We start from the raw sequence: 27,507 nt of genomic DNA, 5'->3' as shown, positions 1-27,507 counted from the left end.
TGTTTGCTCTAAGAGATCAAATCAAAATTTTTATTAGACTATATTACTAAACAATTTGTCTGTTGTCTATATGTGAAGATATCCTGGTTGCTAGTTGTGTAGGGATTTTTCTTTTTTTATATTATTTTATTTATAGTTATGTATATGGGTATGTGTCTGTGTAGGAGTTGGTGAATGTTAGTACTAGACGCATCTGAAAGTTTTGGAATAGTTATAGTCGGTTGTGAGACTTCTGATGTAGGTGCTGAGACTCAAAATTCCAGTTCTTTGAAAAGCACCAAGTGCTCTTAATTGCTGAGCCATTTCTCTAGCCCCAGGATTTGTCTTATGTTTGGTTGTTACTACAGATTATGGTTTAGACAGCCTCCCTACCCTTATGCATGTGCATATTTTCTCACATTGAGACCCAGGAAGAGGAGGCCATAGGACCTCCTTAGTATTAGGTCTTATCATCCATGTGCTTACCATGTGGGTAAGATAAATCTCTATCTTGAAGTCAGAAATAAATAAGGAAAAACAAAGAAAAAGAACTTAGGTCTTTTTGTTTTTCTTAAATGACTATAAAATATTCATCAAAGATGCCACTTAAAATCATTAGGAATTTAATGAACTATTAGATTCAGGAATGTGCAGTTACTTTTTTTTTTTTTTTTTTTTTAAGATTTATTTATTTTATTTTACGTAAGTACTCTGTAACTTTCTTCAGACACACCAGAAGAGGGCATTAGATCCTGTTACAGATGGTTGTGAGCCATGTGGTTCCTGTGACTTGAACTCAGGACCTCTGGAAGAGCAGTCAGTACTCTTAACTGCTGAGCCATCTCTCCAGCCCACATAGTTCCTTAAAAGTAAATGATAGTTTGATGTGTTTCTGTATTGGCTTCCTGCTTCACTGCTCATTTTTGGTCTTTAAGTGGGTGAATTTTGAATTTTATTGTAATGATATGATATGATATAGTAATAATTTTAGGATTATTTAGTATTAGAACTAAGTTAGTGTTAAAAGTTTAATCTCAAAGTACAGTTTTAATTTTTCTTTATTAGGCCTATGGAAGTTCAAAGTTCAACTGTTTTTAGAGACTTCATTTACTTTTTGTTATAATATTTTATGACTGTCTACTACATATCAAAATGAATTTAGAGAGAACAAATATTTATCTTTGTGAGACTGATAACTATGAATTTCTTAGGATGAATCTTAGGATGCAAAAGGGTATTAAACAGATCTATATACAGTAAACTTAATTCTTTGTGATGTTGTATTTCTGTGAATTTTAACAATTGCATAGTCGTGCCCATTACTGTATTCATGATATAGAAGTTTTCTTCTGCCATAAATTCATTTTTGCTGTGTTTTTAGGATTTTTTTCTTTTTTACCCATTCTCAACTTATGACTAACTGATGACTACCACTCTGTTGTTTTCTGTGTTTCCTTGCTTTCACTTTAGTAGTCAGTTTAGAAGATTTCCCTATAACAATTGAAACTAGCTATTCAAAACTCACTAAAAACGAAAAAAAGTATAAAATGTATAAAAAAGAAAATAAAAAAATTTAGTATTTTTGTATATTTAAAAAATAACTGGGCCTGTGAGATGGCTCAGCAGATAAAGACACTTGCCACCAAGCCTCATAATCCAAACCCATGTTGTAGAAAGAGAGAATTGAGTCTTGCAAATTGTTCTTTGATTTTCATATATAATGCCATACACGTGTATGTACACACATATATACACAACTAAGTAAATGTAAAAACAAATTTAAAATACCTAAGAGTTTTCAAATGCTAATATTTTTCTTTTTCAGGTAAAATTAAATATTCAGAAAGAGTCTATGAAGCTTGTATGGAGGCTTTTGACAGCTTGCCCCTTGCTGCACTTCTAAACCAACAATTTCTTTGTGTTCATGGTGGACTTTCACCAGAAATACACACACTGGATGATATTAGGAGAGTGAGTATAGCCAGCTTCTGAAGTTGGTTCCTGTTAATGATAGTTTTGATTAGAGAGTCTTTAAAAGCATCAAAGTTTTTTTCACTGAAAAGATTAGATAATAATAAAAATTTATGTACTGGTTAATAGACTGATTCAAGGAAATAACTCCTGATCGTTTAGAACAATGCAGTACAGACTATACTCAAAGTTGGGATCACTCTCTTATGTACATCTTGTTTTTACTTGATAAGTTATTTCTTTATGCCTTTTATTTCACAGTTAGATAGATTTAAAGAGCCACCTGCATTTGGACCAATGTGTGACTTGCTATGGTCTGATCCTTCTGAAGACTTTGGAAATGAAAAATCACAAGAACATTTTAGTCATAATACGGTTCGAGGATGTTCTTATTTTTATAAGTAAGGAAAAACATCCAAGATTAATCACATTTTTGCTATGTAACAAGTTTATGCTTCATATGAGAAGAATTATTTTACTTAATTTACTCTTTTCCCCTACAGCTATCCAGCAGTGTGTGAATTTTTGCAAAACAATAATTTGTTATCGATTATTAGAGCTCATGAAGCTCAAGATGCAGGGTAAGAATTCTGTTTCCCTAGCCCAAAATTACACTAAAATACAAATCAAACTTAGTAATCATGATTGATGCTTTACGATGCATATTAAGCTATTTGTTTTGCAGCTATAGAATGTACAGAAAAAGTCAAACTACAGGGTTTCCTTCATTAATAACAATTTTTTCGGCACCTAATTACTTAGATGTCTACAATAATAAAGGTAAGATGTTGTTGATAAACAAAACTGTATAGACAACTTAGCCTTTTAAATTACTTTAAAAACAATAAGGGGCATTGTTTGAAACTGTCCAAATCATACAAAAACTAAGATGTAAGGGAGGGGAGAGAAAAAGAAATAAAACTTAAAATGTGCAATCAAGTTGTATGCAGCCTGCTTTACAACTTGTTGCTCATGAAGCTGTTTCTAAAAGTGCTCTGTGTTATGCACGGCCACAGATGATTTTGGGTCAAGTACTATCACTGATGAGTTTCCTAAGCCCCTCTCTTAAATCTTCCTGTATAACAGAATGTTTCCATGTCTATGTGAAGTCGCTGCTCTCACCATTTCATTATATCATCTACTTGGTTACTTTATCGTGTTGTTTGTTTTTTGTTCACCAATACAGGTTTTCTTCTTGTTTTTTTTTCCTTCCTTTTCTTCTTTTTTTTCAGTAGTGTTAAATTGCTTCTGCAAGATTTAAGGGTTTTTGTTCTTGTTTTTGTTTTTTTTAAATAATTCTCTTTGGTCTTTGACACCCTTCTCTTTCTTTTGTTTCTAACCTTTTCCTTATACCCTTCTTCTTTACTTCCTATTCTAGGCATCTATTTCTCCCCTCTCCCCTTTCTCCTAATTTGATCTGACTATAAAGATTAGATTTCATTTTATTCTGAACAGAATTTACTGATTGAAAATGCTTCAGGTTCGTAATCTAGTTAAATATGTTCCAGGGACATGGAAGATGAGATGGGTTTTACGTAGTTCACATCTTCAGAGAAGGAAATTAAGAGGACAGCTTCTATTCTGTCTCGACATGTCAAGAATTCAGTTGAAATCATAGCTTCAGGGTCAGACTAGATTAGATGTACCAGGAGAAAAAAACCAGAAGGTTAATGTTAAAAAGTACATTTAGAAAGATACTGAGGTCATTGCTAAATGTGGGTCATGGTTTGGAAGAGTTTTTGGTGATGGTAGATGAGAGTTAAGAAGATTCAACTATTAGTCTGGGATTAAACAGCATGCTAGATAATTTTCATATAGAATATGCTGTAAGAATATATAAATAATGAAATTGGGCTTTTTTTTTTTTTAAAGAGCCACTTCTAAGTTTATCAAGATCAAAATGATTGGTACATCTGTCTGCTAGTACCCAAACTCTTTAGATATGTTTTCTCTTAATGTAAAAGGAGCAAGTATTCACTGTTAAGTTGATTTCTGCCTTACTGCTTATCCTTTGTCAGGTTGACTTAGGAGGCTAAGGAAATTAGTTTTAATTTTTAAAACTGAAACTCAAACCACTAAATGCTCTGTTAGAATCAAATGTCTCAGTAGATCTGATTTGTGCATAAATGATATTAATGATTTGAGTTTTTATATAGAATGGGCATATTTGTAATGTTTCATTCTCACCCAAAAGGCAATTTCCTGATTTTGTATTTTTTCTCTCTTATCCTTTAAGTAAAAAGTCTGAAAGGTTGGTATCAGTCCATAATGTCTGAGACTATCCTTAAGATGTTTTTGTTTAACATGTGAGTTGTATAAGGGGAAAAAACTATATTCGTGAGTTAGTAAATGGTAACACTGAGCAGGGTTGCTTTTGATTCTATGCTACCTAGAATTTTAAATGTTGGATTTAGTGTCTCTATTTCAGTGCTTTTTATTAAAATAAAAGGGAGAGGAGGATAATCCACCTGATCATAAGGTGAACAGGCCTTTGTGGCCATACTTTCCTGTCATGATGTATTAATCCATCTGAGATGTAAATCACTTGGCAAACTAATCATGAACTGAAATCTTAGAACTATGAACCAGAGTAAACCTTTATTTCTATGTTGAAAAAAAACCCACATATTTATAAAATATTTTATACTTTTTTAATGGTTTCATATGGAACACATTCTCTGAATTTAAACTTTTAAGATAGACAGGGTAGACATTTTTATTTCATCTTATAAATGAACAGATTAATTAAATGGTAATGAATTGCATAGCCAATACATGCTGTACTTCAGTTTTGAATATATCCCTTCTAATTCTATGTTCCATAAAGTAGTATAGTCAGTACCTGAAAGTTAGATAGGTTATGGTCATCTCATTGTATTGGGGCATTAGAAAGATACCTAAAATTGAGGTGAAAATGTATTCTGGGATTGTTTAGTTATACTTTTTAATAAATTATTTTTTTCCTAAATGAAGCAAAATGCTCCTTTGAAATAATTAATCTGATTTCATATACTAAGTGTAAGAAACACATTTATACACTCATAATTTCTAAATTGGTGAGTTTTTTTATTTGTTTACTTTATTGAATTTAGCTGTTCTTACTAGATTACCTGCAGTTGAAATTATCTTCTTTAATTTCTCAACTTTGTGAGCTTTAAAAAAAACTAGAAAATTGCCCATTGCCATTCTGTGTTTTCCATAAAAATTGATATTCACAATTTTGCATTTAGTAACAATATATGTTCATCATTGGATTATAAAGTAAAATAAGCATTCTGAAAGGAATCTGAAAATTTTTATTATTAAAAATTTTATATTTTTACATATTTTAAACTGGGCATGGTAGCACATGTCTTTACTCTCAGCATGCAGAAATCCTAGGCAAGTGGATCTCTATGAGTTCGAGGCTGATATAGTCTACATACTGAGTTTCAGGCCAGCCAGGACTATAACTGAGACCCAGTCTACAAGAGAAAAATAATGTGTGTCATTGCAAAAATAATTCATTTGTGTTTCCCACTATCTAACTTGGATCCTACTTGTTTCTGTATCTCCCCCCTCATAAACAGTTACTGTGTTTGATATAGTTGATGGTTTTCAGGCTCATGATAGTTTTCTTACAGTGACATTCAACTTCCCTTGCAGCTGCTGTACTAAAATATGAAAATAATGTGATGAACATTCGACAGTTTAATTGTTCTCCTCATCCTTACTGGTTGCCCAATTTTATGGATGTCTTTACATGGTCTTTACCATTTGTTGGAGAAAAAGGTATGAGTTTTGGTTTTGTTTTTATTTTTTGTTTTTACAAAATAACAGTTTCTTTTACATTTCCTCTAGTTTACTATCACAGATACATACTTGCTAGAGGAAGTTGAAGCTTGGTTCCACTGGACTCACAGCTATACTTGTGTCTGTGGGTGTGGGTAGGACAGCCTCAAAGATATTTTGGTTCAATGTTTACAGCCCCCATGAGTGAGGATGTCTGGGGGACTGGGAGAAGATTTATAAATAGCCTGATGCTGTCTTCAGCTGTTGGATTTTCTTTCATTTTAAGTCAAGCGTAATCTTTTACGGAGGGTTAGCTTTGCTTTGGAGTGGACACTTCTGTATTCTAATACCATTTGTGGAGATTTCACAGGAGAAAATTTAGGGAGAATTTAGTAGCTGTCATTTTGGCAGTATTCTTAGTGGAGTAGAGAAATCCAGGTGTTTCTTGCCTAACAATTCTCCTATATCAAAAAATAAGCTTTTTTTAAAAAAAGAAATGATTCTTTCTAACAAATGTTGAGAAATAACCATTAGAACTTTTACTTTTGAGAAGTAATCATTGGGCTTTTACAGAGATAATAACTGCTGTTTAAGATTTTTTTTTCCCTAATTATATAGAATTCTTAGGATTTTGTTGCCCTTTTCACAATAGTGTTCTTTCTTATTCCCTTTTTTTCTAACTTTCTAAACAGGGCAGTGCATCAGATTTCATACGTGTCAAATTGACAGTGTGAGAATACAGATAGACTTATAAAACATTTTGTTCTATATCACCTCTATTTTTTCATACCTCTTCTGTGTTATAAAATATGCCACCTCTGCCAGGGCATTTTTGGGTTCTAAAATTCAGAATTAATAATTACATTGTATATTTTATATTAGAGTTTTAGTAGATTGCCTCACTCTTCATTTACTCAGTAGGTCTGATGTTAAGTTTATATGGAGATAGAATTACCCACGTTAGCATTTGAGAAGAGGACTAGTTAAGGGCTTAGGTGAAAGGGATGCATTACACTTACAACCTTCTATCTTTGGGATATGAGAAATAGTTCAATCATAACATCATCAAGCTAAAGGGAATTTAAGAATTCATCTTGGTCACTGTGTTGTCTCTAGGCTAAATTACAGCTCAGTTACTTTTAAATAAGGGTGGAATATTGGGATCAGGATAAAGCAAAGAGGAAAGGAGTTAATTTGTACATTCTAATTTAGTTATCTTCTACCTCCCTGATAATATCTAATGTTTATGCTATGAGTGTTTAAACAAATAGATATCACAGCTTATAAGTACATATATATTGTTGTTTTGTTTTTTGAGACAGGGTTTCTCTGCGTAGCCCTGGATGTCCTGGAACTCACTCTGTAGACCAGGCTGGCCTCGAACTCAGAAATCCGCCTGCCTCTGCCTCCCAAGTGCTGGGATCAAAGGTGTGCGCCACCACTGCCTGGTCATAAGTATATTTATTAATTTATATTGTCTAATTTTTGTTTAGCGAACAGAAAATTTAAGCTGACTTCTGTTTGTCTGCTATAAGTGAAGAGAGGATAGAGAGTAGTAAACTACTGTTGATATTCCTACATTTGATTGCTACCAGATGATCTTTAGTTCTTTTTTATTTTTAAAATTACGTTTATTTTGTGTTTGTGTGCATGCACATGCACATGTGTCATGCACACATGTGGAGGCCAAAGGACAATGTATGAGAGTCAGTTTTCTTCTACCATGTTGGTCTCTGGGATAGAGCTTGGGTCACCAGGCTTGGCAGCAAGCATCCTGATCCACAGAGCCATCTTGCCAGACTTTGGTAGTTCTTTTGCTACTCTAATGCATCATATAATTTTGTAAGATTTGAAAATGTACCAGGGGGAGTAAGAGGGTAGAGGCAATAAGGAGTTTGAGGGCAGCTTGGGTTATATACAATACTCTCGGTTCCTTGGACCTTGATAGATGGCTCATTAGTTAAGAACTATGAACTAAGAACTCATCAGTTATGAACTGTTTTTCCAGAAGACCCAAATTCATTTCCCAGCACCTGTGTCAGGTGGCTCACATCTACTTGTAGCTGGAGCTCCAGGGAAGAATCAGTACCTTTGGCTTCCAAGAATACCCTGTCTCCAGCAAACAAATAATCTCTTGTCAGGTGTGGAAATACTACAATTTTATGAACATTTTTTTTCCTGTGGAGCTCCTGTGAAGTATAAGAAAGTAAATCTCTAAAGATTGGTAGTGTTAGTAAGATGTTTCCAGCTGGTAGAAGTACTTGCAATGAAAGCCTGACCTCTGAGCTTAATCCCCTAAACTCACAGTGGGAAGAAGAGAATCAATACCCCAAAGTTTCCCCCTGACCTCCACATAAGTGCTAAGGCTGTGATACATAAGTGCCCCCTACATCCAGGGCTACAAGAGTGATACTCAGGCAGTCTTCTTGTCTTCAGCCTCCAAAGTATGGGATTATAGTTGACCCATCAGAATTTCATTGAAAGCAAAAACAAAAAATGGAAGTGGATGTAGCTTGTACTCTTTTGGGTTTTGTTTGTTTGTTTGTTTTCCCCAAGACAAAGGTTCTCTGTGTAGCCTTGGCTGTCCTTGAACTGAAGAGATCTGTCAGCCTCTGCCTCCTGAATGCTGGGAGTAAAATGTGAGCCACCACCATTTGGCTTACACATATAATCTCAAAATTTAGGAGGTGGAGGCATGAGGCTCAGGAATTTGAGGTCATCCACTGCTACATCTTGAGTTTGAAGTGAGCCTGGGCTAGCTTCCCCCCGCCACATCTCAACACTGAAAAAATTCAGTGCATATTAATATTATGAATTTCTGTGTGCCAATTAGCCTGCACAGTTACTAAATCACCACCATCCATTGTCATTAATATTCCTATTCAACATTACTTCTGTATATCTAAACTGTTTTGAAGCAATTTCTTAATCTAGATATTTCAGACTATCTCTAAAATTATGGAGACTCATTTTTAAGTCTGCATAAAACATTTGTTGATTTCTTAATACAGAACATATGAAACCATTTTTTGAAAGGGAAAATTGATCTGTAAGTATATGTACATGTGGATAATACTTTTCATATTTTCTTTTTTGGGGGGAGGAATTTCAAGACAGGGCTTCTCTGTGTAACCTTGGCTGTCTTAGAATTTACTCTGTAGACCAGGCTGACCCTGAACTCAGAGATCCACCTGCCTCTACCTCCTGAATGCTGGGATTAAAAGGTGTGTGCCACCATTGCCTAGCTCATATTTTCATATAGCTAAAGTGAATTGGTGAACTCTTGTTTATTGCCCCCAATTTAAGGATCTTTGTTTGCTTGTTTCTTTCTTTTTCTTTCTGAGTTAGGTTTTGTGTAGCTCATTCTGTTTAACATAAATGTCCATGAATTCATGGCCCTCTTGCCTCATTTTCCCCAGATTACTGATGTATGTGCATGCCATCCATCCTCATTTAGTGATTTTTTTTTTTTTAATGTTTTTAGGACACTTCACAAATTTGTAAGTTAGCATTGTCCAGGAGGCCACCTTAATCTCTGGTGTTCCAGTTTTAGTGTATCTGCTGCCAAAGCCAGAATTAGTGATCATTCTTATCTCTTCCTATTACCACTCATTGTAAGCTTTAAGCAACTCCTACTGTATGGTCTCAATGTATTTGCTTGTTACAGATATTTCACATAAATGGAGGTGTACAGTATGTAGTAGCTTGTTTTATTTGTATATTTCTTTCCAACTCCCCTCCCCCATTTGTTTTGTTTTTGTGTACATGTTTATCTGTAAGCTGGTACAGATAATGTGTAGGTGCCAGTGTATACACAGATATGTGGATTTTGAAATAGTGTCTTTCACTGACCTGGGGAGCAGCAAAAAATTTGGCTGGCTCCATCTTTCCAGCTCTGGGATTACAAATCCATAGCATCATGCGCACTTTGATTCATTTATTGAGGCAGGGTCTTACTCTGTAGCTGTCTCTGAACTCATGTGTACCAATCTAGTCTTAAACATACAGAGATCTGTCTGCCTTTGCCTCCTGGGTGCTGGGATTAAAGGCGGGTGGCACGACTTCTGATATGTCCAGCTTTTTATGTGGGTATTGGGCATTGGGCATTGAACTCAGAACCTCATACTTGCACAGAAAACTTTATAGATTGAGCTCTCTCCCTTGTCCTGTTTTTGGTTTCTGTTTTTGAGGCCAGGTCTTACTGTGTGGCTCAGGCTGGCCTGAAACTTGTGATTCTTGTGTCTTAGCCTTATAAATGTAATTATAGGCCAGTGTGCCATCACTCCTGGCTTCTGTAACATTTTAAAGATCTATTCATGTTGAAGAATGAATCTGGACTTCATTTCTTTCTATGACTGAATAGTACTATATTGTATGGATATATTGCCTTTTGTTTATTCATTCATAATTATGTTTCATATTATTTATATGTGCATAATATATGTGTGTACATATTCTAGCTATAAATCTCTTATTAGATGAATGATTTGCAAATATTTTCCCCCATTCTTTGGGTTGGCATTTTACTTTGATGATAGTAGTTTATGGTTTTGGTTTGTTTATTTATTTATATTTTAATTTTTATTTATTTTCCATTCCACTTACTGTCTCCATACCAGTCACCCCCTCACACAGTCCTTCCCCTCTTCCCCTCCCCTTTTCCTCTTGAGAGGGTGGAAGCCTCTTCTGTGTATCCCCCAACCCTGGCACATCAAGTCTCTGCAGGGCTAGTTCCATCGTCTCCCACTCAGGCCAGACAAGGCAGCCGAGCTAGAAGAACATATCCCATGGTCAGGCAACAGCTTTTGGGATAGCTTCTGTTCCAGTTGTTCAGGATCCACATGGTGTGTGTCAGGGATAGGTCCAGCTTGTATATGTTCTTTGCTTGGTGGTTCAGTCTCTTGAGTGCCCCACGTGTCCAGGTTAGTTGGTCTTCCTAAGGAGTTCCTATCTCTTTTGGGGCCCACAGTCCTTACCCGAACTCTTCCATAAGCGTCTCCAGTCTCCATCCACTGTTTGACTCTGGGTCTCTGCATCTGTCTGAATCAGCTGCTGAGTAGAGCCTCTCAGAAGACAGCCATGCTAGAATCCTCTCTGCAAGCATAGCAGAATATCATGAATAGTGTCAGGGATTTGTGCTTGACCATGGGATGGTTCTCAAGTTGGGCTGGTTATTGGTTGGCCATTCCCCCAGACTCTGCTCCATCCCATGTCCCTGCATTTCTTATAGGCAGGATAAATTTTGGGTTGAAAGTTCTGAGTGGTTTGATAGTAGTTTTGGAAACATAATTTTTACTTTGTCTTTGAAATGTGATCTTCTTATGTTACCCAAGCTAGAGCCACACCTGAGATGAAGCAGTTATTTTGCTTCAGTGCTATGAGTACAGCATTGGCACATACTTCTGTGCCTTGTTTCAGAGGTTTGTGATGTTGATGAAATCTCATCTAATTCCTAAGAACTAATTACCTTATTTATAAATATTTACCCCCATTTTTTCCCTAAGTATTTTATAGTTTTAGTGACTTTCCTTCCATTCTGAATTACTCTTCATATTAGTGTACCATGGGCAGGGAGGGGGTCTGACTTGTTCTTTTCAGTAGACATGCAATTTTGAAAATCATTCTATATCTGCTGAGTTATTTTGGCACCCTCATTAAAAAAAATCAACTGACATTAACCATGAACTTTTATGTACCTCATTTACCTATGAGACCATTTTATAGTTTTTGTAACTTCTTGATAAAATGGAAAACTGAAGTCTGGTTTATAGTTCCTCTCAAATGTTATTTATTGAAACTCTTATATTTCTTAGCAGATTTTTGGTGTCTTTGGTTTTTCGAGACAGAGTTTCTCTGTATAGCCCTGGTTGTCCTGGAACTCACTCTGTAGACCAGGCTGGCCTCGAACTCAGAAATCCACCTGCCTCTGCCTCCCAAGTGCTGGGATTAAAGCCGTGCGCCACCACTGCCCGGCTTTTGATGTATTTTAATCTCAGTTTCTCAGAGTTCTTACCTGTTAAATTGCTTTTATTTTAAAGTTTTTTAGTTTTTAAAATTGCATCATTCTTGCTATCATGAGGTATCATATTGAATTATTGCTGTACATATATGTGGGAAATTGTATGTCGGAATCTAACATATTCTCTTTTCTTTTTGAATAGTGACAGAAATGTTGGTAAATGTTCTGAGTATTTGCTCTGATGATGAACTAATGACAGAAGGTGAAGACCAGTTTGATGGTATGAATACTCATCTTACTATTTCTATTATGAAATGATACTTCTTTAACTACTGAGTCTCAGTATACTCTGTATCCAAAAAAAAAAAAAATCATTCCTTTCCCATGGCTATCCTATTTGATAAGTGAGAATTCACCCACCTCCTCACCTCAGCGTGTACATACGTGCATGCACACGCGTGCACACACACATGAACACAATTAAGTTTTTAGAATAATTTAGGTGGTTTTTTTTTGTTTGTTTGGGGTTTTTTTGTTTGTTTGTTTTTTGTAGTGGCGTGGGGCTTTTAGGAAAGGGGAAATTTGGAAGAAAAAAACAAAAACAAAAAAATGGAGGATTGTTGAAAGGATGCAGTTCTTGAGGAATACAGACATTACTTTTTGAAGAGGGCATTTAGTACAGTGTTCATGATTCATCAGAAACATCTCTGAACTCCCACTGTTGTATTCACTTCTTTATCAATGTAGGTTATTCTCACTGTAGTGTACTTATATTCTAAAAGACCCCTGGCTGATTTGCTAGAGATTTGGGAAGTTTGTTTTTCTTTTTCTATAGAAACAAGGTTATATGTGGTTGTTAGCTCTTACATAAACCAACAAATTTGTGTGCCTAATACATATTTATAGTATGTATAAAGGAATACCATTAAAAATTATTGGATTTTATGTTTTCAAATTTTTACTTAATACGGTAGTCAGCATTGAGATTCTTTGTTGTATTAATTATTATCTACATATTAGTAAGATTTAGTAGGGAGATATAGTGCCTTTTTCCCCCTTTTTATTCTACCCTACACACCTTTTTAATTTTTTTTTTTTCTTTTTTTGGTTTTTTGAGACAGGGTTTCTCTGTGTATCCCTGGCTGTCCTGGACCTCACTCTGTAGACCAGGCTGGCCTCGAACTCAGAAATCCACCTGCCTCTGCCTCCCAGGTGCTGGGATTAAAGGCGTGCACCACCACCGCCCGGCCCCTTTTTAATTTTTGAAACAGCATCTTACATACTTCAGGCTGGCTTCAAAACTCACCCTGTAGTTAATGACCTTGAACTCCTAATCCTCCACTTCTTATCACTGGGATTATAGGCTATCTTCCTTGGCTTTTTCTATTGTGTTCTCTTATTACTGTACCTTTATTAATAACTTAAAAGCAAATTTATGTCAGTTTTTTTTTTTGGGAGGGGTTGGATAAGAAAGTTTATTTTCTCCCGAGTTTCTACTTTAAAATATTTCATCATACATAGCTTATTTTTCCCCTAAAAATAATAGTTGTTTTAATTTCTGTATCACTAGGTTCAGATTCTAATTTCTTATGAGTGGCCCTGAGGCTTCAGGCAAATCATTTACACTTTTAGATTTATGCTTCTCTCATCAATTTGAGTATAATAACAACTATTCATGTTACAGGTGTTGAGATATTATTCAGATGATGATTGATATAACTCTTGGCGCATGCCTTGTATGTTTTTCAGTTTCTTAAATTTTCTGGCAATTTGTCACATTTGATGAAATTTTCAGTGGGTGTTTTAATTGTTTTATGTTAACTATGAGTCTAGTATATCAAAAATAATGTTTAGCTTTCAAACAAAAGATTTCTTATATAGTTAATACATTTACTGAAATTTATTCCACTATTTATAATTACTTCAGTTCGAATTAAATTTTTTTGACACTTACAAAGTTAATTGAAACTAGTAATTTTTTTTTTAAATTCTCACTACTATTCAACTGTTATAATTAACATCTTTGTATTCAGGAATTTGTTATTGTTTTAAAGGTTTGTTTTATATCTAGTAAGATTTGTAGAATTTTTTCCCATGATAATTTAACTTGTGTTTTTATATATAATTTCTAAAAATAAGACATTTGTATTAGGCTGGTAGTATTTCCTTATTTTTGCTATTGTATTCTTTTAGTGTTGTTATTAGTGTTGACAATAGCATATTAAGTAGGAGTAGTAAGAGGTTAGTTTCTTCTAATAAAAAGAAAAAAGGTTTTATAGTTAAGGCTTAGTACTTAGTTTGAGTACCCTATTTATAAGTACTCAATATGTACTTCCTATATTATATGAAGATAATATAGTCAATTTTTAAAGATTTAACAAGGAATATACAAAAGGTTTTATTAACTGTTCAAAACAAACAGGGAAAAGAACATATAATAAAAAACAGGGAAAAGAACACAGCTGCCTAAAACATAGAAGAAGTATTAGAATATATATTCCTTTAAAAGAGCTTGTATTTATCTTAATGTTTTTTTCACCATAAGATATCAGTTTTGCCCGTTTATTTATTTCTTGTATTATTCTTCCATTCCAGGGATATTATTAAAAAGTTAGTATCACTTAATGAAAAAGATAATAGTTTAGTAGTATCTTTTACTTTCATTCACAGCTATGTAGTCTTGGGAAAGCACCCAACTTCTTTTGGATCTTCTCATTTATAAGTTGAGAGAGCAGACAAGATGACATTTTATTCTCAAGTAACTTACAGTTTTCTGGAACATTTATGACATTGTTTCTATGGGAAAATACACTGAGTTCTCTTTCGTATTCTAAAAGTAGTCTCCCTTCATTGTCAGCATCACAAGTGCATTTCCTCTTCCTCTTTTTACCCTTTCACTAACCAAGTATTAGTATCAGAAATTCTGAAGAAGATTTAACGATATGAGTCCAGGAGTTTATATAGGGGAATGGGAGTGGTTTGGGAGAGAAAGCATGGAAAGAATGGAGGATAGTGGAGGATGGACACTAAAGTTCAGCAAAGGATCCAGAATAGAACTGCTAGAAGCCCACCCATCCCCATGCTTCTATGCTTCATCCCTTTTACCCTGTCCTTCTTTGTCACTCCTTGCAACTTTCCTTTCACCATGATGGCATGACTTCTCTCTTTTCTTTCTCGTTTGCTGAACCTCAGTTAACCCATTCTATGGATATGGGAAGAAATTTGACTTCAGAAAGAAAACATGGTAGATTGGAGTTTGCTATGGAGGTTGAATGGGGGTTTTTCTGTAGAAAAAGGAAGAAGAGTATGTTTTATAGATTCACTTTTGAGATCTGTTAATGTCAATTAAGACTCTTATTGATAGCTCTTTGGTACTCAGTATTGTTTGTTTAATGCTTATATGGGTGGTTTGGTTTTTTCCCCAAGATAAATCTGCATAATTGTTGCATAAAAAATGTGTAGCATCCTTATTAGAGCTGTTAATCATGAACAAATTTTGAACATTAATTTCTATGATTTTAAAAGGCATACATTTATTTCAGATACTTATCTTTTGTCTTCAGTTTTGGTAAAAGAAATGCATAATCTATGTGTTACAGTGTCACTGAGTTAAACTCTAGTTCCTATAGTATAATCATGTATCTTAGCATTAGAATATAAGATCTGGAAATTTCAAACTACCTCTATTGCCTACTCTTAAAGCTATTTACTTGGTTTAAAAACAATCTGTTACTATTTTTGCGAAAAGATGTTGCTTAGTTTCCCTGATTGGAAAACAGCACATTGTTAAATTTGAATATATGCAAACATACTACAATTCAGATTCAAGAAATCATGTCATTCTGTCATGGAATGTGGGAGACTCAACTTTTTTTTAACTTAGAGTGGTTGAGGCTTTTCACTGAGAAAAGTTACCTACATTTCCTGTACATGCTACATATTTTGCATATGTTGGTGTCCTTGAAGAACCACATGAGCTTGTATCTTATTTGTGTCATTGCTTTTCACTTAACATACTTTCATGGGCGGCATATTTCCTTAGGGTTACGGCTATAAATGTGTAGTTGTTAGCACAGTCTTTTATTGGTCTTATGTGTTTTCATGTTTTTTTTTCTGTCCCTGATTATGTCTATTTTCATCAAAAATTATAATCACTCTATTCATAATTTCTTTCTCAACACATATCTTTTACGAAATCTTTGCTTTAGAGTTCTACCCTATAGCATCTGTCTTTTATTCACCAAATTCTATAGTACTACATTTTTCAAAATTTCAAATATGAAGGCCTTCATTTTTTCTCCCTTTCTTTCTACATTCATCCTTCAGTACCACTGCCAAGTTAAATTTCTATCTTTTTATTTGTCTCAACCACCTTTTCTCCATCATTCACTTCCTTTTTTCTGGACTCTCCATCTGAAGAACGGCTCATATATGGCAATAAAAAAGGTACAGACCAGACAGAGTAACATTGTTTTGAAATATGACTTTATAAGTTACTTCATGTTCATGTAAGTTGGCACATTCATTGACTAATGTTTTGAGAGTCTTTTTGGGCCTTGTGCAAATTTAGCCTGACACTTATGTGAGTTAGTATTTGATGGTTTAGAAGTCATATTCCAAGACATCTGTCTTTCTGTGCATGGAAATAGTTTTCCCTCTTTTCATTCCTCTTGTTTTAAAATTTCATTCTTTTGCTTATTTGTAATGTTTTGTACTTTTCCCTGCATGATTAGGGGTGTTTGATTGTCTTATTCCCCAAAGTACTTTTAAAGTGGACATTTACTTTAATATGATGCATGATGTGTTTGTAGACTGATTTTAAATCCAGATTTGTACAGTGTGTTTATATTCCTTAAATTTTTTAATTTGAATTCAGTATATTTTTCATATCATTTGGTTTTACAAATATATAAATTAAGGCTGAAAAGACAAATGTATATTGCTATAGCCATCCTTCTTAACCTACTATTCCTTATACAAATCAAACTTTTAAAATTTCTGCCAATTTAAAAATAAGATCTGTATTAATTTAATAGAAGAAAATCAGACTTTCTGTCCTTGGAAAGTTATTTAATAAACTCAGGGGTTTGCTTTTTCGGTTTTTTTTTTCCTTTCTTTAATTTTTTTTGTCTGTAAAATAAGGAAATATACCCAGTGTGTCTTCAGATTCTGATATTCTTTGATACTTAACCTTTTTAATTAATCTGAAGAACATGTCATTGATGCTGTAATGACCACATAGTTTTGGGCGTGGAGCTTCAGTGCTCTCTATATTATCCTTTAGAGAATAACAAATAGGTAACTGGAGCCCTGCTCTCTAAATACATGCTGTTTTCATCCTTGAACTTGGGCTTTTTTTCCTGTTTTCATTTTAGTTAGGTCTAGTCATCATCTTAGTTTTTAATTATATGTATTTGTAGTCTGTTTGAATTTTAAATGAAATACTGTCACCTACAACAAGACTTCTGATTGTTCAGACCTCTGCATTCCTAAGGTTTATTTTGCTCTAGCATCTTGACCTTTCCTTGACCTTCTCTTCAACAATGGTGCTTCCATATGCGTATTTTCATTGTGTTGAAGCACAGGTGTAAGGAAACACACTCTGGTCTAGAGTAACTCTAGTTGCTATATATGTGGTTACAGGACTGAGATTATTGTTCTTGCTGGAGACCAAGGGAAGGAAGAGTGATCCTTTGAGTCTGTCCAGCCAAGGAGCCAGTTCTTTTGTTGTATTCTTTAGCCAGCTTTTCAAGGGAGTCTTTTCTTACTGTTTATCTCATATTTGCCCATGGTTATTAAAGCTTGCATGATTTTAGAGGACAGCTAGTCCATGAATTTAAGAGATATTTGTTGTATCTAAAATACTGTTTGTGGTCCCTACTTTGTGATCACCTTTGTATTTATTGTTACCTTTGTACATTTTTTGTAGATTAACTTAGAGTAAAGAAGCTTATTCTTTTATAATATGACTTATTTCTAGTGTGCATGTTAAAGACTTTGGTGATAAACAGAAGTCTTCCATTTGTCTTAGTCTGCATGCCATAGGCTCCCATAAAAATTAAAAACTATAGGATTGTTCCTATTTTTTTGTCCTTTGGTTTGTAATCCAAGTTGGGCTCAAGTGTCCCCATTCCTCCCCTATTTTACTCCTCTCCTGATTAGTCAGTGGTGTAAGATAATTAACTTTTGTAAATTGTTCTTATCAGTCCCCAGTATTTGACAGGGTTGGACTAATCATTGAAGGACTGAGAAGCTTTTTGGCATGAGTTCATCTAGTCTCCTCCATGTGAGCTGGTAGCAGGAGACCTGGTATTGATTTAGATGAGTCTGGAATAGGCTAGTGCTTGAGTGCCCTAAACTTGAGCCTTTTTTTTCTATTTATTCCATTGAAAGTAGGTTCAGCTGCAGCCCGGAAAGAAATCATAAGAAACAAGATCCGAGCAATTGGCAAGATGGCAAGAGTCTTCTCTGTTCTCAGGTACCAAAAAATTTTCCTGATTATGTGCAAAAAATTATTTCATTGCATTTTATAAGCATTGTTCTGGTTAATACCTAAAAGCAACTGTTTTTCTTTCTATATTGAAACTAGTTGTAAGGTTATGTACTGTTGAAGGGAATAGAAATTCATTTGAAGCTGGTAGTGTTTTGTTTGCTTGCTTTTTTGTTTTGTTTTGTGGTGCTGTTATCAAACCCAGGACCTAAAACATACTAAGCACACAGTCTGCCACTGAAATTTAATCTTGTGATGAAAGCACCAAACTTGTACCTTGAAAATCAGACCAGGATAAGATTCCTGGTGAATTTTCTCATCCATATATCTGTTTTGTGAGAGTACAACTTAACCTTCCTGGGATTAAAATTTAGGAAGACAAGTTTCAGGAAAACAATATATACTTCAATTATAGTATGTCTACCCTCCTAAATGAAACATTTAGAATATGGGAAAATAAGTATCTTGGAATTGAGGGAAATATGTTAACAACAATGAAGGTAATACATTATATACATGGACTGCATATGGGCCATAGCTCCTCTTTTAAAGTAAATACTTATTGATAGATTTTAATTTTTTTTCCTTTTCGATTTTTGAAATTTTGAGGATCAAACCTAGTGCACTGGGCGTACTAGGTAAATGCTGTACCTCTGAGCTACTAATCCTTCTTATACTTGTTCAATTTCTCTGCTGTAGGGAGGAGAGTGAAAGCGTGCTGACACTCAAGGGCCTGACTCCCACAGGGATGTTGCCTAGTGGAGTGTTGGCTGGAGGACGGCAGACCTTGCAAAGTGGTAATGATGTTATGCAACTTGCTGTGCCTCAGATGGACTGGGGCACACCTCACTCTTTTGCTAACAATACACATAATGCATGCAGGGAACTCCTTCTGCTTTTTAGTTCCTGTCTTAGCAGCTGACATAAGCAGGGTACTATATGATAGGCATCTAATTAGTACCTGGCCAGGGCATAATATTAATAGAACGAGTTGTCTTTTAACAGAAAATAATGATCAGTTCCCCAGCTTTTCATAAAGTGATATGGGAGCAGTTCATGTCATAATTCTGAAATATTTATTCATTTGTTTAACGCACCCCTTTCTTTTAAAAGCCTCAGTCAAGAATGTGAATCAGGGTTATACATATTACTAAAATGGAAATGTAATTCCAAGTTTCTTTCTTTTAAAATTTACATAATTGTATTAGATTATGTTTATATTTTCAAGTATTTATTTTTTGAGTTAAAATTCTGCTTAGGCCCCCAAACTTCCTTTATTCTTTTTGCCAAAAGATTTATGCCAAGTTTTGTACCCTGGTAAATGATTAGTTTGTTTTCTGTGGTGTTTGTCAAATGTTCTATGTATAATTGACTGTCTGTAATATGCTGTTTCCTTCCTCTGCAGATATAGTTGCTTTCCTAAATCTGTCTGTCTTTCTTTAGGATAGCTGTATGTCTGTAAATATATGTTCAATTAAATTACTCTATCAGACGCTTCTCTGTCTTTTGATGTAGAAGCAGCTTTGTAGCACCTTGATTCTAGGTTTGCTGCATTTGTTGCTGCACTTGGTTCATTCTGAATATGAATGTAACATTAGATATTAAGCTATTGTTATAAAGGGTTGAATTTAAATCATGTAAGTCAAATTTGAAAGGGTGTTATTAAGTGTGCCTTTATTTTGCATGAAAATAAAAAAAATTATACGTAAAGCATTCCTGTAATCTGGCTCCTTGAATATTTTATGTTTTTTTTTAAAAAGCTAACTTTATTGTTTATTCTGTGTAAGTACTGGGTAAACTTTGACAGCCCATTACAGATTAAATAGAAGAAAGAGGTTTGAATATTGCAGCCAATACACAGTAGCACACAGTCTCAATTTCTTTCCCTTATAGAATACAAAGTTTGTGATGTGGAAAAAACTATTCACAAAGTGATTTTGACAGGTCATTGTTTTATTAAAACGGCAGTAATAGATCTGTTGTTTTTACTATAGTTTCTTATTGTTGTTGTAATTAGTAAGTTTTTAAAGTGGACAAAAAAGGAGTTTAAGTATTTGAATAAATTTCAAACTCCCTTGTAATGTATTTCACTCAGTTTCAAAACAAATCTTTTTTCATTAAAGCAATTTTTGATAGACTTAATTTTTAGTTCATGTTATTTTATCATGTGTTGTTACCACTGGTGTAAACAACAAGTACAGCTAGAACAGTTTGAATAGAAACTACATATTAACTTCAGATTTTTATGGTGAATAAGGTTTTATGTTTAGTTGGTTTTTGTTACATTTTTTTTTCAGTTTTTGTCATAGTTGTAGAGATCTGAGAATCTAGAACCTTGAACACTACTGAACCACCAACTATATACCATCCCTAGATTTCTTTTCTCTTGTTTTGGGATTTAAAAGAAAGCTCCGTATAATTTTCTTTGCCCTCAATTTACAAATATTTTTAAATGCCAAAGAAAATTACATGAATGTAAATTAAAACATTAACAAAACCTTAAATATTCAGTAAAAATTTAAAAATTGTTACTAGTAAAGGATCCTTTTTAATCATGAAAAGTATACCCTTTGTTTAGTTACGAAGAAAAAAGCAAAATTAAAAGATACCATATTTAAATATATACTTAACAGTCATCTCTCAGTTATCCTTGGATATATTACTAGTTTTATATTGTATCCATGGCAAACTGTGCTTTCAGATTTCACACTTAGCACCTGCTAATTACATGCTTTGTTGACAGCTTGGTACTTCTATTTATTCTTAATTTGCATGCAGCCTGAAGCTCATTACTTCAACTTGGAAACCACCCTCAACTGCAGGGAAGGTTTGGGAGACAGCCGCTTTGCTGAAGGGACTGTCTGTTCCCAGCATAGAGTGAGTTACTGGAAGGAGCTGAGCGTGAGGGGTCTAATTTGGGAAACTGGACAGCTCCCTAGTTTTGCTAGGGATGGCTCTTGATGTTATGGTTTGAGCATTTGGTTGAAGTTACTTCCCTAGCATATGAAAACTTGATTTTAAAAGAAGTGACAAAGCTCATATAGAAACTACATCTTATGTTTTACTAAAAGATTAATATTTTAAATTTCTATGGATACAAACTGATGTTAATGTATATGACTAAGAGGTAATATAAAACTGAATTTAATTCTGAGACTTTAAGCTTATTTTCAGACTATAGAAGTTACCTTTTCAATATCTTTTTTTTTTTTTTTTTTTTTTTTGGTTTAGTTTTCTTTTATGAGGCAGGGTCTTGGCTGGTGTGGAGTTCATAGACCACACTGCCCTCGAACTTATATAGGTCCTCCAGCCTCTGCCTTATGGCTGCTAGAATTAAAGGCAAAAGCACCACCATGCCCATGCCCAACTTCTTTTTAGTATCTTTGAAGCAACATTTACATGTTATTTCTTGGGTGGAGGGTTTTGGTTTGTTTGTTTGTTTTTTTTTTTTTAAACTACAACTCTACTGTAGTTTCATTTTTGGAGTTTTATATCTGCCCTCCCCCATAGTAATTTGATTGGGAATTAACCCTATAATTCTATCCACAACACAATCTATATGGGAAAATATGTAGGTATCTTTATTTTAATAATGCCAAATTATCATTTATTCATTATTGTATTGAAGAACATAATAGCTAAAGGCAACGCTGTACTGACACTTATTAGCACTGTCACCTGTGTAATTGAAAATTAATGAAGTACAGTAGTGGCTTCGAGATAGAATTTTACAATTACCGGATGTTTCTAGTTTACTATTTAAGCTTCAGGTGCCTATATTTCAATTTTAAGCCTCTCAGTTTGACAGAGTATATAGCTTACTATCAAGTTTCATAGCTTAAAAAGGTTATCAGGAGAATTAAAACATTTTATATAATTAACTAGGTTGTGATTCTCTTAAAGAGATCAATTTTAGTCTTAATTTATTACCATATACATGTTGGAGAATACTTCATATATAATCACTTCTAGTATCACAAACTCTTAAATCATATTCTGATGGACATTTTTTTCTTCATTCAACTTCATGAAGAAAAATGTTTATATTCTGAAGGGGCTGATAATGAATGTTTGAGAACTAATAAATATAGATGGGTCTCTTTTTTTCATTCTGTTTTGTGTATTTTCTGTTTGTTTATTTGAGACAAGGTCTCACTGTGTAACCCTGGCTAGCCTGGAATTCACAAAGCTTCACCAGCCTGAGTGCTGGGATCAAAGGCATTGCCACCATGCCCAGTTAAATGGATCATATGACCCTATTTTCTGCCTGGGCAAATTTTGTAGAGTTCTTTCCAGATACTAGGGTTTCTCCCCCCCCCCCCCCAAGGTGGGCATATAATATGTATGCCTGAGTAGAAATTTGATTTAACAGTTAAGGAAAACTAAATCCTTACTCAATATTCATCCTACCTCTTGGATCCCCAATTCACTTTACATTCTGGCTAAGACTACCTATATTTTTTAAATTTACTTTTATAAGGCTCTTCCATTCATAACTATTTTGGATGAAATAATGTCTAAATCATACTGTTTCACATGGTCAAGCAAGTACTATTATTCTTTGCATTTTTAGATCTTGTTCCCCTTTGTCAACTCTTTTTATGGTTTAAACCGAAAAATAAATGAACATATATCCTTTAAAATTTTTTGAAATTTTATTTCATTATCTTATTCATATGGGTGTTTGGCCTGCATATATTATATGTACATGCACTGTGCGCATGCATGGTGTCCTCCAAGAAGAGGGTGTCAGATCCCGTAGGACTGGCATTAGATATGATTGTTAAATGTCAAGTGGCTGCTGGGAATCGAACTTGAATTCTCTGCAAGAACAGCAAATGGTCTGACCTACCAACTTTGCATTACACAGAAAGGCATCTTTGATTACAAAATGCATGACTAAATGTTCAGTTCTTTAAATGTGCCAGTGCGAGTTATACCAAGAATTTTTTTCTCATATGATCTATACATTTTATCTTTATTATGAAATACTTAGGATTCATTGCCTGAAAGATGATAGTTCCATCCCTTAATACCTTTCACATTAGTGTACAGGTTTGAAAAGATTCCCAGTAGTAGCCTTTTTTTCTTCACCTAAGAATACAGGTCTTCTCTCTTCTAAGCAAATTCATCATTATGATAAACTGAATATAAATAGAATTTTTACAACATTATAGATGTTTAGATAGGCAGTCAGCAGTAGAGTAGGGGCTAGGGTACAGTGGTATACACTTATACCCTTTCAGTTACTCTAGAAACTGATGAAAGATGATCATTTGGTAAGGAGTTCAAGGCCAGCCTCCTTCAAAACAAACAAACAAACAAAAACCCAAGTTCTTAGTATAGAAAATTGATCATTTTAGGCTCCCCCTAAACAACAGAACTTGAGAATTATACTTACACTAATAGAACAAATTCAGGGTCCTTAAGTTTAATCATAGTTATACCAGATTTTGTTTACTCTTCGCACTGAAGGGACAGAAATCTATTACTGACCCCTTCTAGTTTTTATCTTAGAGAACCAAGTGGTGATGAATGCTGTTAATATTGGAAGTGAATGAAAGGTCCTTTTTTTTGTTTTTCTTCTACAGTGCTATTATCATAATTTTCCTGTAATGGTAATTCACTGATAAAACAAACAATAGAAAATTCTAGAACAATCATAACAGTAAATTCAAGATGAATAATAAATACTGAAGCATATTTGCATGGGTGCCGAGGTGTCTGTCTTTACAATAGGTCTCTATGTCCTGTGCTCTGATGTCATAGTGCTGTATGTAAGCTGTGCTGTGTTAGAAATTGGGGGATTTGATGGGGCTCTCTAATGTGGGTATAGTTTGTGTTCAATTGTAAATGATGTAGTTTGGGGGTACTGTGATATATTAAGTGATCATTGCCTTTTCTGCTGTACAATATGACCCTTCTCATCTCTCTCATTCATTTTGCATGCCTCTGCTCACTTCTGTACAGCCACAGTTGAGGCTATTGAGGCTGAAAAAGGTACGATCAGAGTCCTTGCACTGGGCAGGGATCTGTGGTCTGTGGGTGGGAATCAGAAAATATCCTGTGGGATGTGTCTTATGCCTAGCTCGCACAGATGAATCATACTGGCTAACTCATCAAGTTTAACAGTCACATTCTTCATTTATTTAAATCACAATAGCTCATACATACACATATATATATATACACACACATATATACACATATATATACATATATATACATGTATATGTATATATATGTCTTTTCTCTTTTCTAGTATAGAGTTCATTGTTACTGATTTTCTTAGCATATGTTGTATATGTAGCAGTTATGTTGCCTGTTTTAGTGGACATTATTAAACTAACCCTGCAAGTAGAGATCTGGCCATATTTTGTATATTTATGCTACTCAGATTTTTTCCCCTAAGTGAAACCCTCCACTAAATAAACACGTGAGGTTTTTTGTTTGTTTGTTTGTTTTGCCAATTCTAGTACAGGAGCTGTTACTAAAATGATTTTTTTTTTTGTTGTTTCTTGCAGTTTGGGCTGTAGTTTTATAGTTAAGATTATATTCATGTGTATCAAGACTTAGCTTGATATTACACACTTCTGTTTAGTGGCCATAGCCATTTGTTTGCTTTATGCTTATATACAGTCCTAGAGATTAGATATATTAATCAGGGAGACTGTAAGTAATTGTATAAATATTTTTAACTAACATTTTGCTAATGGAATTAACATCCTTCCAGACAAAGTAATATTTAATCCATAAATATTGGTGTATGCTTGGCTTGGTGTTGAATGTTTATCTTAGCATTAGGGATGTTGAGCCAGGAGGATCATGAATTTGAGGCCAGGCTAAGCTACATAATAATTCCAGGTAGTGAGTCCCAATCTCAAAACAGTTAAACTGAAAACCCCTTTGATACTCAAGAAGGATTGCCATTGGTTTTGGTATAGTTTGTATTAATTGGTCAGAAAATGAAAGGAAACATGTTTTAAAAAATAAAATTATGAATCCTTTTTGCTTATCGTTCAAACACAGTTCTAACTTGGGAGGCATTTTCCACCTTTTTTATTTTATTCTGCTTTTGCTAGGATGATAGTTCTTCAAGGTAGTTCTTACCTGCTAAGTTTTACTTCATTTCTTTCTCCTCCCAAGTTTCTGATATATATTTGTGTGTTGAGGATTGTCCTTCTTTAGCTTCCTTACTTGCCCCTCTTAACTACCTCACTGTTATGGTCACCATGTGATCTTAGGTCTGAGGTAATAGGAGATAACTGGTTTAGTAGAAGCAGACAGATAACCTTGAGGTCATTTTCTATAGGTTGTTTTTTGTGAACAGTGAAAGGTAATTTTAGTGTTTTTGTCTTGATTTACTGAAAGTGAAGCAAACAAAACCATTCTAACTTGTCATTTATGAAGCTTTCTTTTTTTTAGGATTAAAAATGTTTCATATTTTAATAGACTCAAATGGGATAGAATTCAACTAAAGCAAAATTTAAATGTTGTTATTTACAGTAATTTCTTTTCTTCTTAAAATTCGTTGTTTTTGAAAACTCAGAACTGTTTTCACAATTACTGACTTATCAAATTTGCATTTTGTTAAGCAATACGAGGATTCTCTCCACCACATAGAATCTGCAGTTTTGAAGAGGCAAAGGGTTTGGATAGGATCAATGAGAGAATGCCACCCCGGAAAGATGCTGTGCAGCAAGATGGTTTCAATTCCCTGAACACCGCACATACCACTGAGAACCACGGGACTGGCAACCATAGTGCCCAGTGACCAGCGGCTTCCCAGGGACTCTCACATCTTGGGCCCCAAATGGACAGATCACTCAAGGAGCTTGGAGGGGTTGACCGAGCTGGTGATTAATGTCATAATCTCTCTGAAGAAACCATTGTGCTTTTTGAGACCCTTGCCCCTTCCTGGATGGAGGCTTGAGGGCCCTGGGACTTGTGCTGTCTATAAGATTGGGTAATCGCTGCCACAGAGGAGAGCAGTGAGCAAGGGGCTTGGGGCAATTTCCAGTGGAGGATATCTACACCTCCATTTATGCTTGTGGTTCACACATTTACGTTTACAAATGAGATTTCCTTTGTTTTTCCCCTCAGTAGAATTAGATTTTTTTTTCAACCATGACTTTAAATGCAATCTTTAGAGTTAATGTGGAACCCCCCAACCCCCACCCCATGAAATGTCTTTAAAAGGATGGATTAGCATGGTCTTAAAATATATTTCTGAGGTTACTAGATGTATTTTGAATGGTAGACAAAATCTGAGAAACCCAGTTGGTGTTTATATAAAATGCTGACCTCAGGTCATAGTTCTTAAATGTGGCTAATTCTGTAACATAGTCTTGGTATTTTTCAATTATGAATGCATAAACTATTTCTAAGAAGACTCTTACTTGAACAAAATCCAAAAACCAATTTAGATTCTTTTTTGCCCATATCTTTTGAGATTTACACCCCAGAGATTTAAGGAAAAAAACAAAACAAAATTAAATTTTAAAATTATGAAGAATTACAGAATTACTCATTTAAGGTACTTTAAAAGAAGTTTGTACATTGTCAAAGTAAATTTTAATTCAAATCATGTCTGTAAAACTTGATGTATTTTGTGTATGCATGTTTTCATTTTGCAAATATTTAATATATAGACCTATGATGTACAGGTACAACATGTATAGGTTACGTAGATATTATGAGAAATTTTAGTTTATTGTGAGTACTCCAGTTGCTTAAAAAAACCACCAGGGTGATTTGCTGCTGGCTTTCTATCATTTTTATGTTTTAAGGCGAAGGAAATTAAAAATGTCTGGAAATGTTTTTGACTAAGTAATGCAGCCTAGAAGCAATGGTTCTCTTTAACCCTTCAGATGTTAGTGGAAGCATAAAAGTCAAGACTGCATGTCAAAATTTTACTTTTGATAGTTACAGAACTGCTTGGTTAAACTAAATGGAACCATGTGCTAATTTTACAGTTACTGACCTGTACTGATTGCCACTGTAGTTTGGCATTTCCCTTTACTTTGGTGGCCTGCTTCCCTCATACCCTGGAATACAGCTTATAGCACCAGGCAGCGGAACCATCTGTTGTTTTGTTTGCCAGAAAGTGCACCCTGTATGGTCTTCTGTCTAAGTTGGAAATATTATGCATGTGCAGGACTATCAAGTATTTTATAAACAGTAGCACACAATAAATTCCATGCATGGGCTGCTGCTCCTATCTCTGTGTTGGGTTTTATTTGAAAGCTCTAGTCTGATTTAACCTTTTTATGCAAATTGTAAATTTCTGTTAACAGAGCAATCCTTAGAGATTATCTTATAATTAATGATTTCATGA

At 34.4% G+C, this 27,507-nt stretch overlaps 1 protein-coding gene across 8 annotated transcripts in view; it reads left to right on the top strand.

The window, feature by feature from the left end:
* Nucleotides 1-27,390, top strand: part of Ppp3cb (protein phosphatase 3 catalytic subunit beta) — a 50,155-nt gene extending 22,765 nt beyond the window's left edge. For 2 of the 8 annotated variants that reach the window (XM_034497454.2, XM_076931217.1), the window contains exons 5-15: nt 1,805-1,950; nt 2,212-2,351; nt 2,454-2,531; nt 2,636-2,730; nt 5,596-5,721; nt 11,883-11,960; nt 16,100-16,126; nt 18,074-18,158; nt 18,870-18,967; nt 24,141-24,170; nt 25,766-27,390. In XM_034497454.2, coding sequence (XP_034353345.1) covers nt 1,805-1,950; nt 2,212-2,351; nt 2,454-2,531; nt 2,636-2,730; nt 5,596-5,721; nt 11,883-11,960; nt 16,100-16,126; nt 18,074-18,158; nt 18,870-18,967; nt 24,141-24,170; nt 25,766-25,944 — 1,082 coding nt within the window. In that variant the 3' untranslated portion in view covers nt 25,945-27,390. The remainder of the gene's footprint in view (nt 1-1,804; nt 1,951-2,211; nt 2,352-2,453; nt 2,532-2,635; nt 2,731-5,595; nt 5,722-11,882; nt 11,961-16,099; nt 16,127-18,073; nt 18,159-18,869; nt 18,968-24,140; nt 24,171-25,765) is intronic. The other 6 variants (XM_034497455.2, XM_034497458.2, XM_034497457.2 and 3 more) reach the window with 6 other exon arrangements.
* Nucleotides 27,391-27,507: the final 117 nt, after the last annotated feature.

Source organism: Arvicanthis niloticus, chromosome 3 (assembly GCF_011762505.2).
Source record: "Arvicanthis niloticus isolate mArvNil1 chromosome 3, mArvNil1.pat.X, whole genome shotgun sequence".
Classification (NCBI taxonomy): Eukaryota; Metazoa; Chordata; class Mammalia; order Rodentia; family Muridae; genus Arvicanthis; species Arvicanthis niloticus.
The sequence above is the reverse complement of the archived record's forward strand: the minus strand, read 5'-3'. Positions and strand labels throughout refer to the sequence as shown.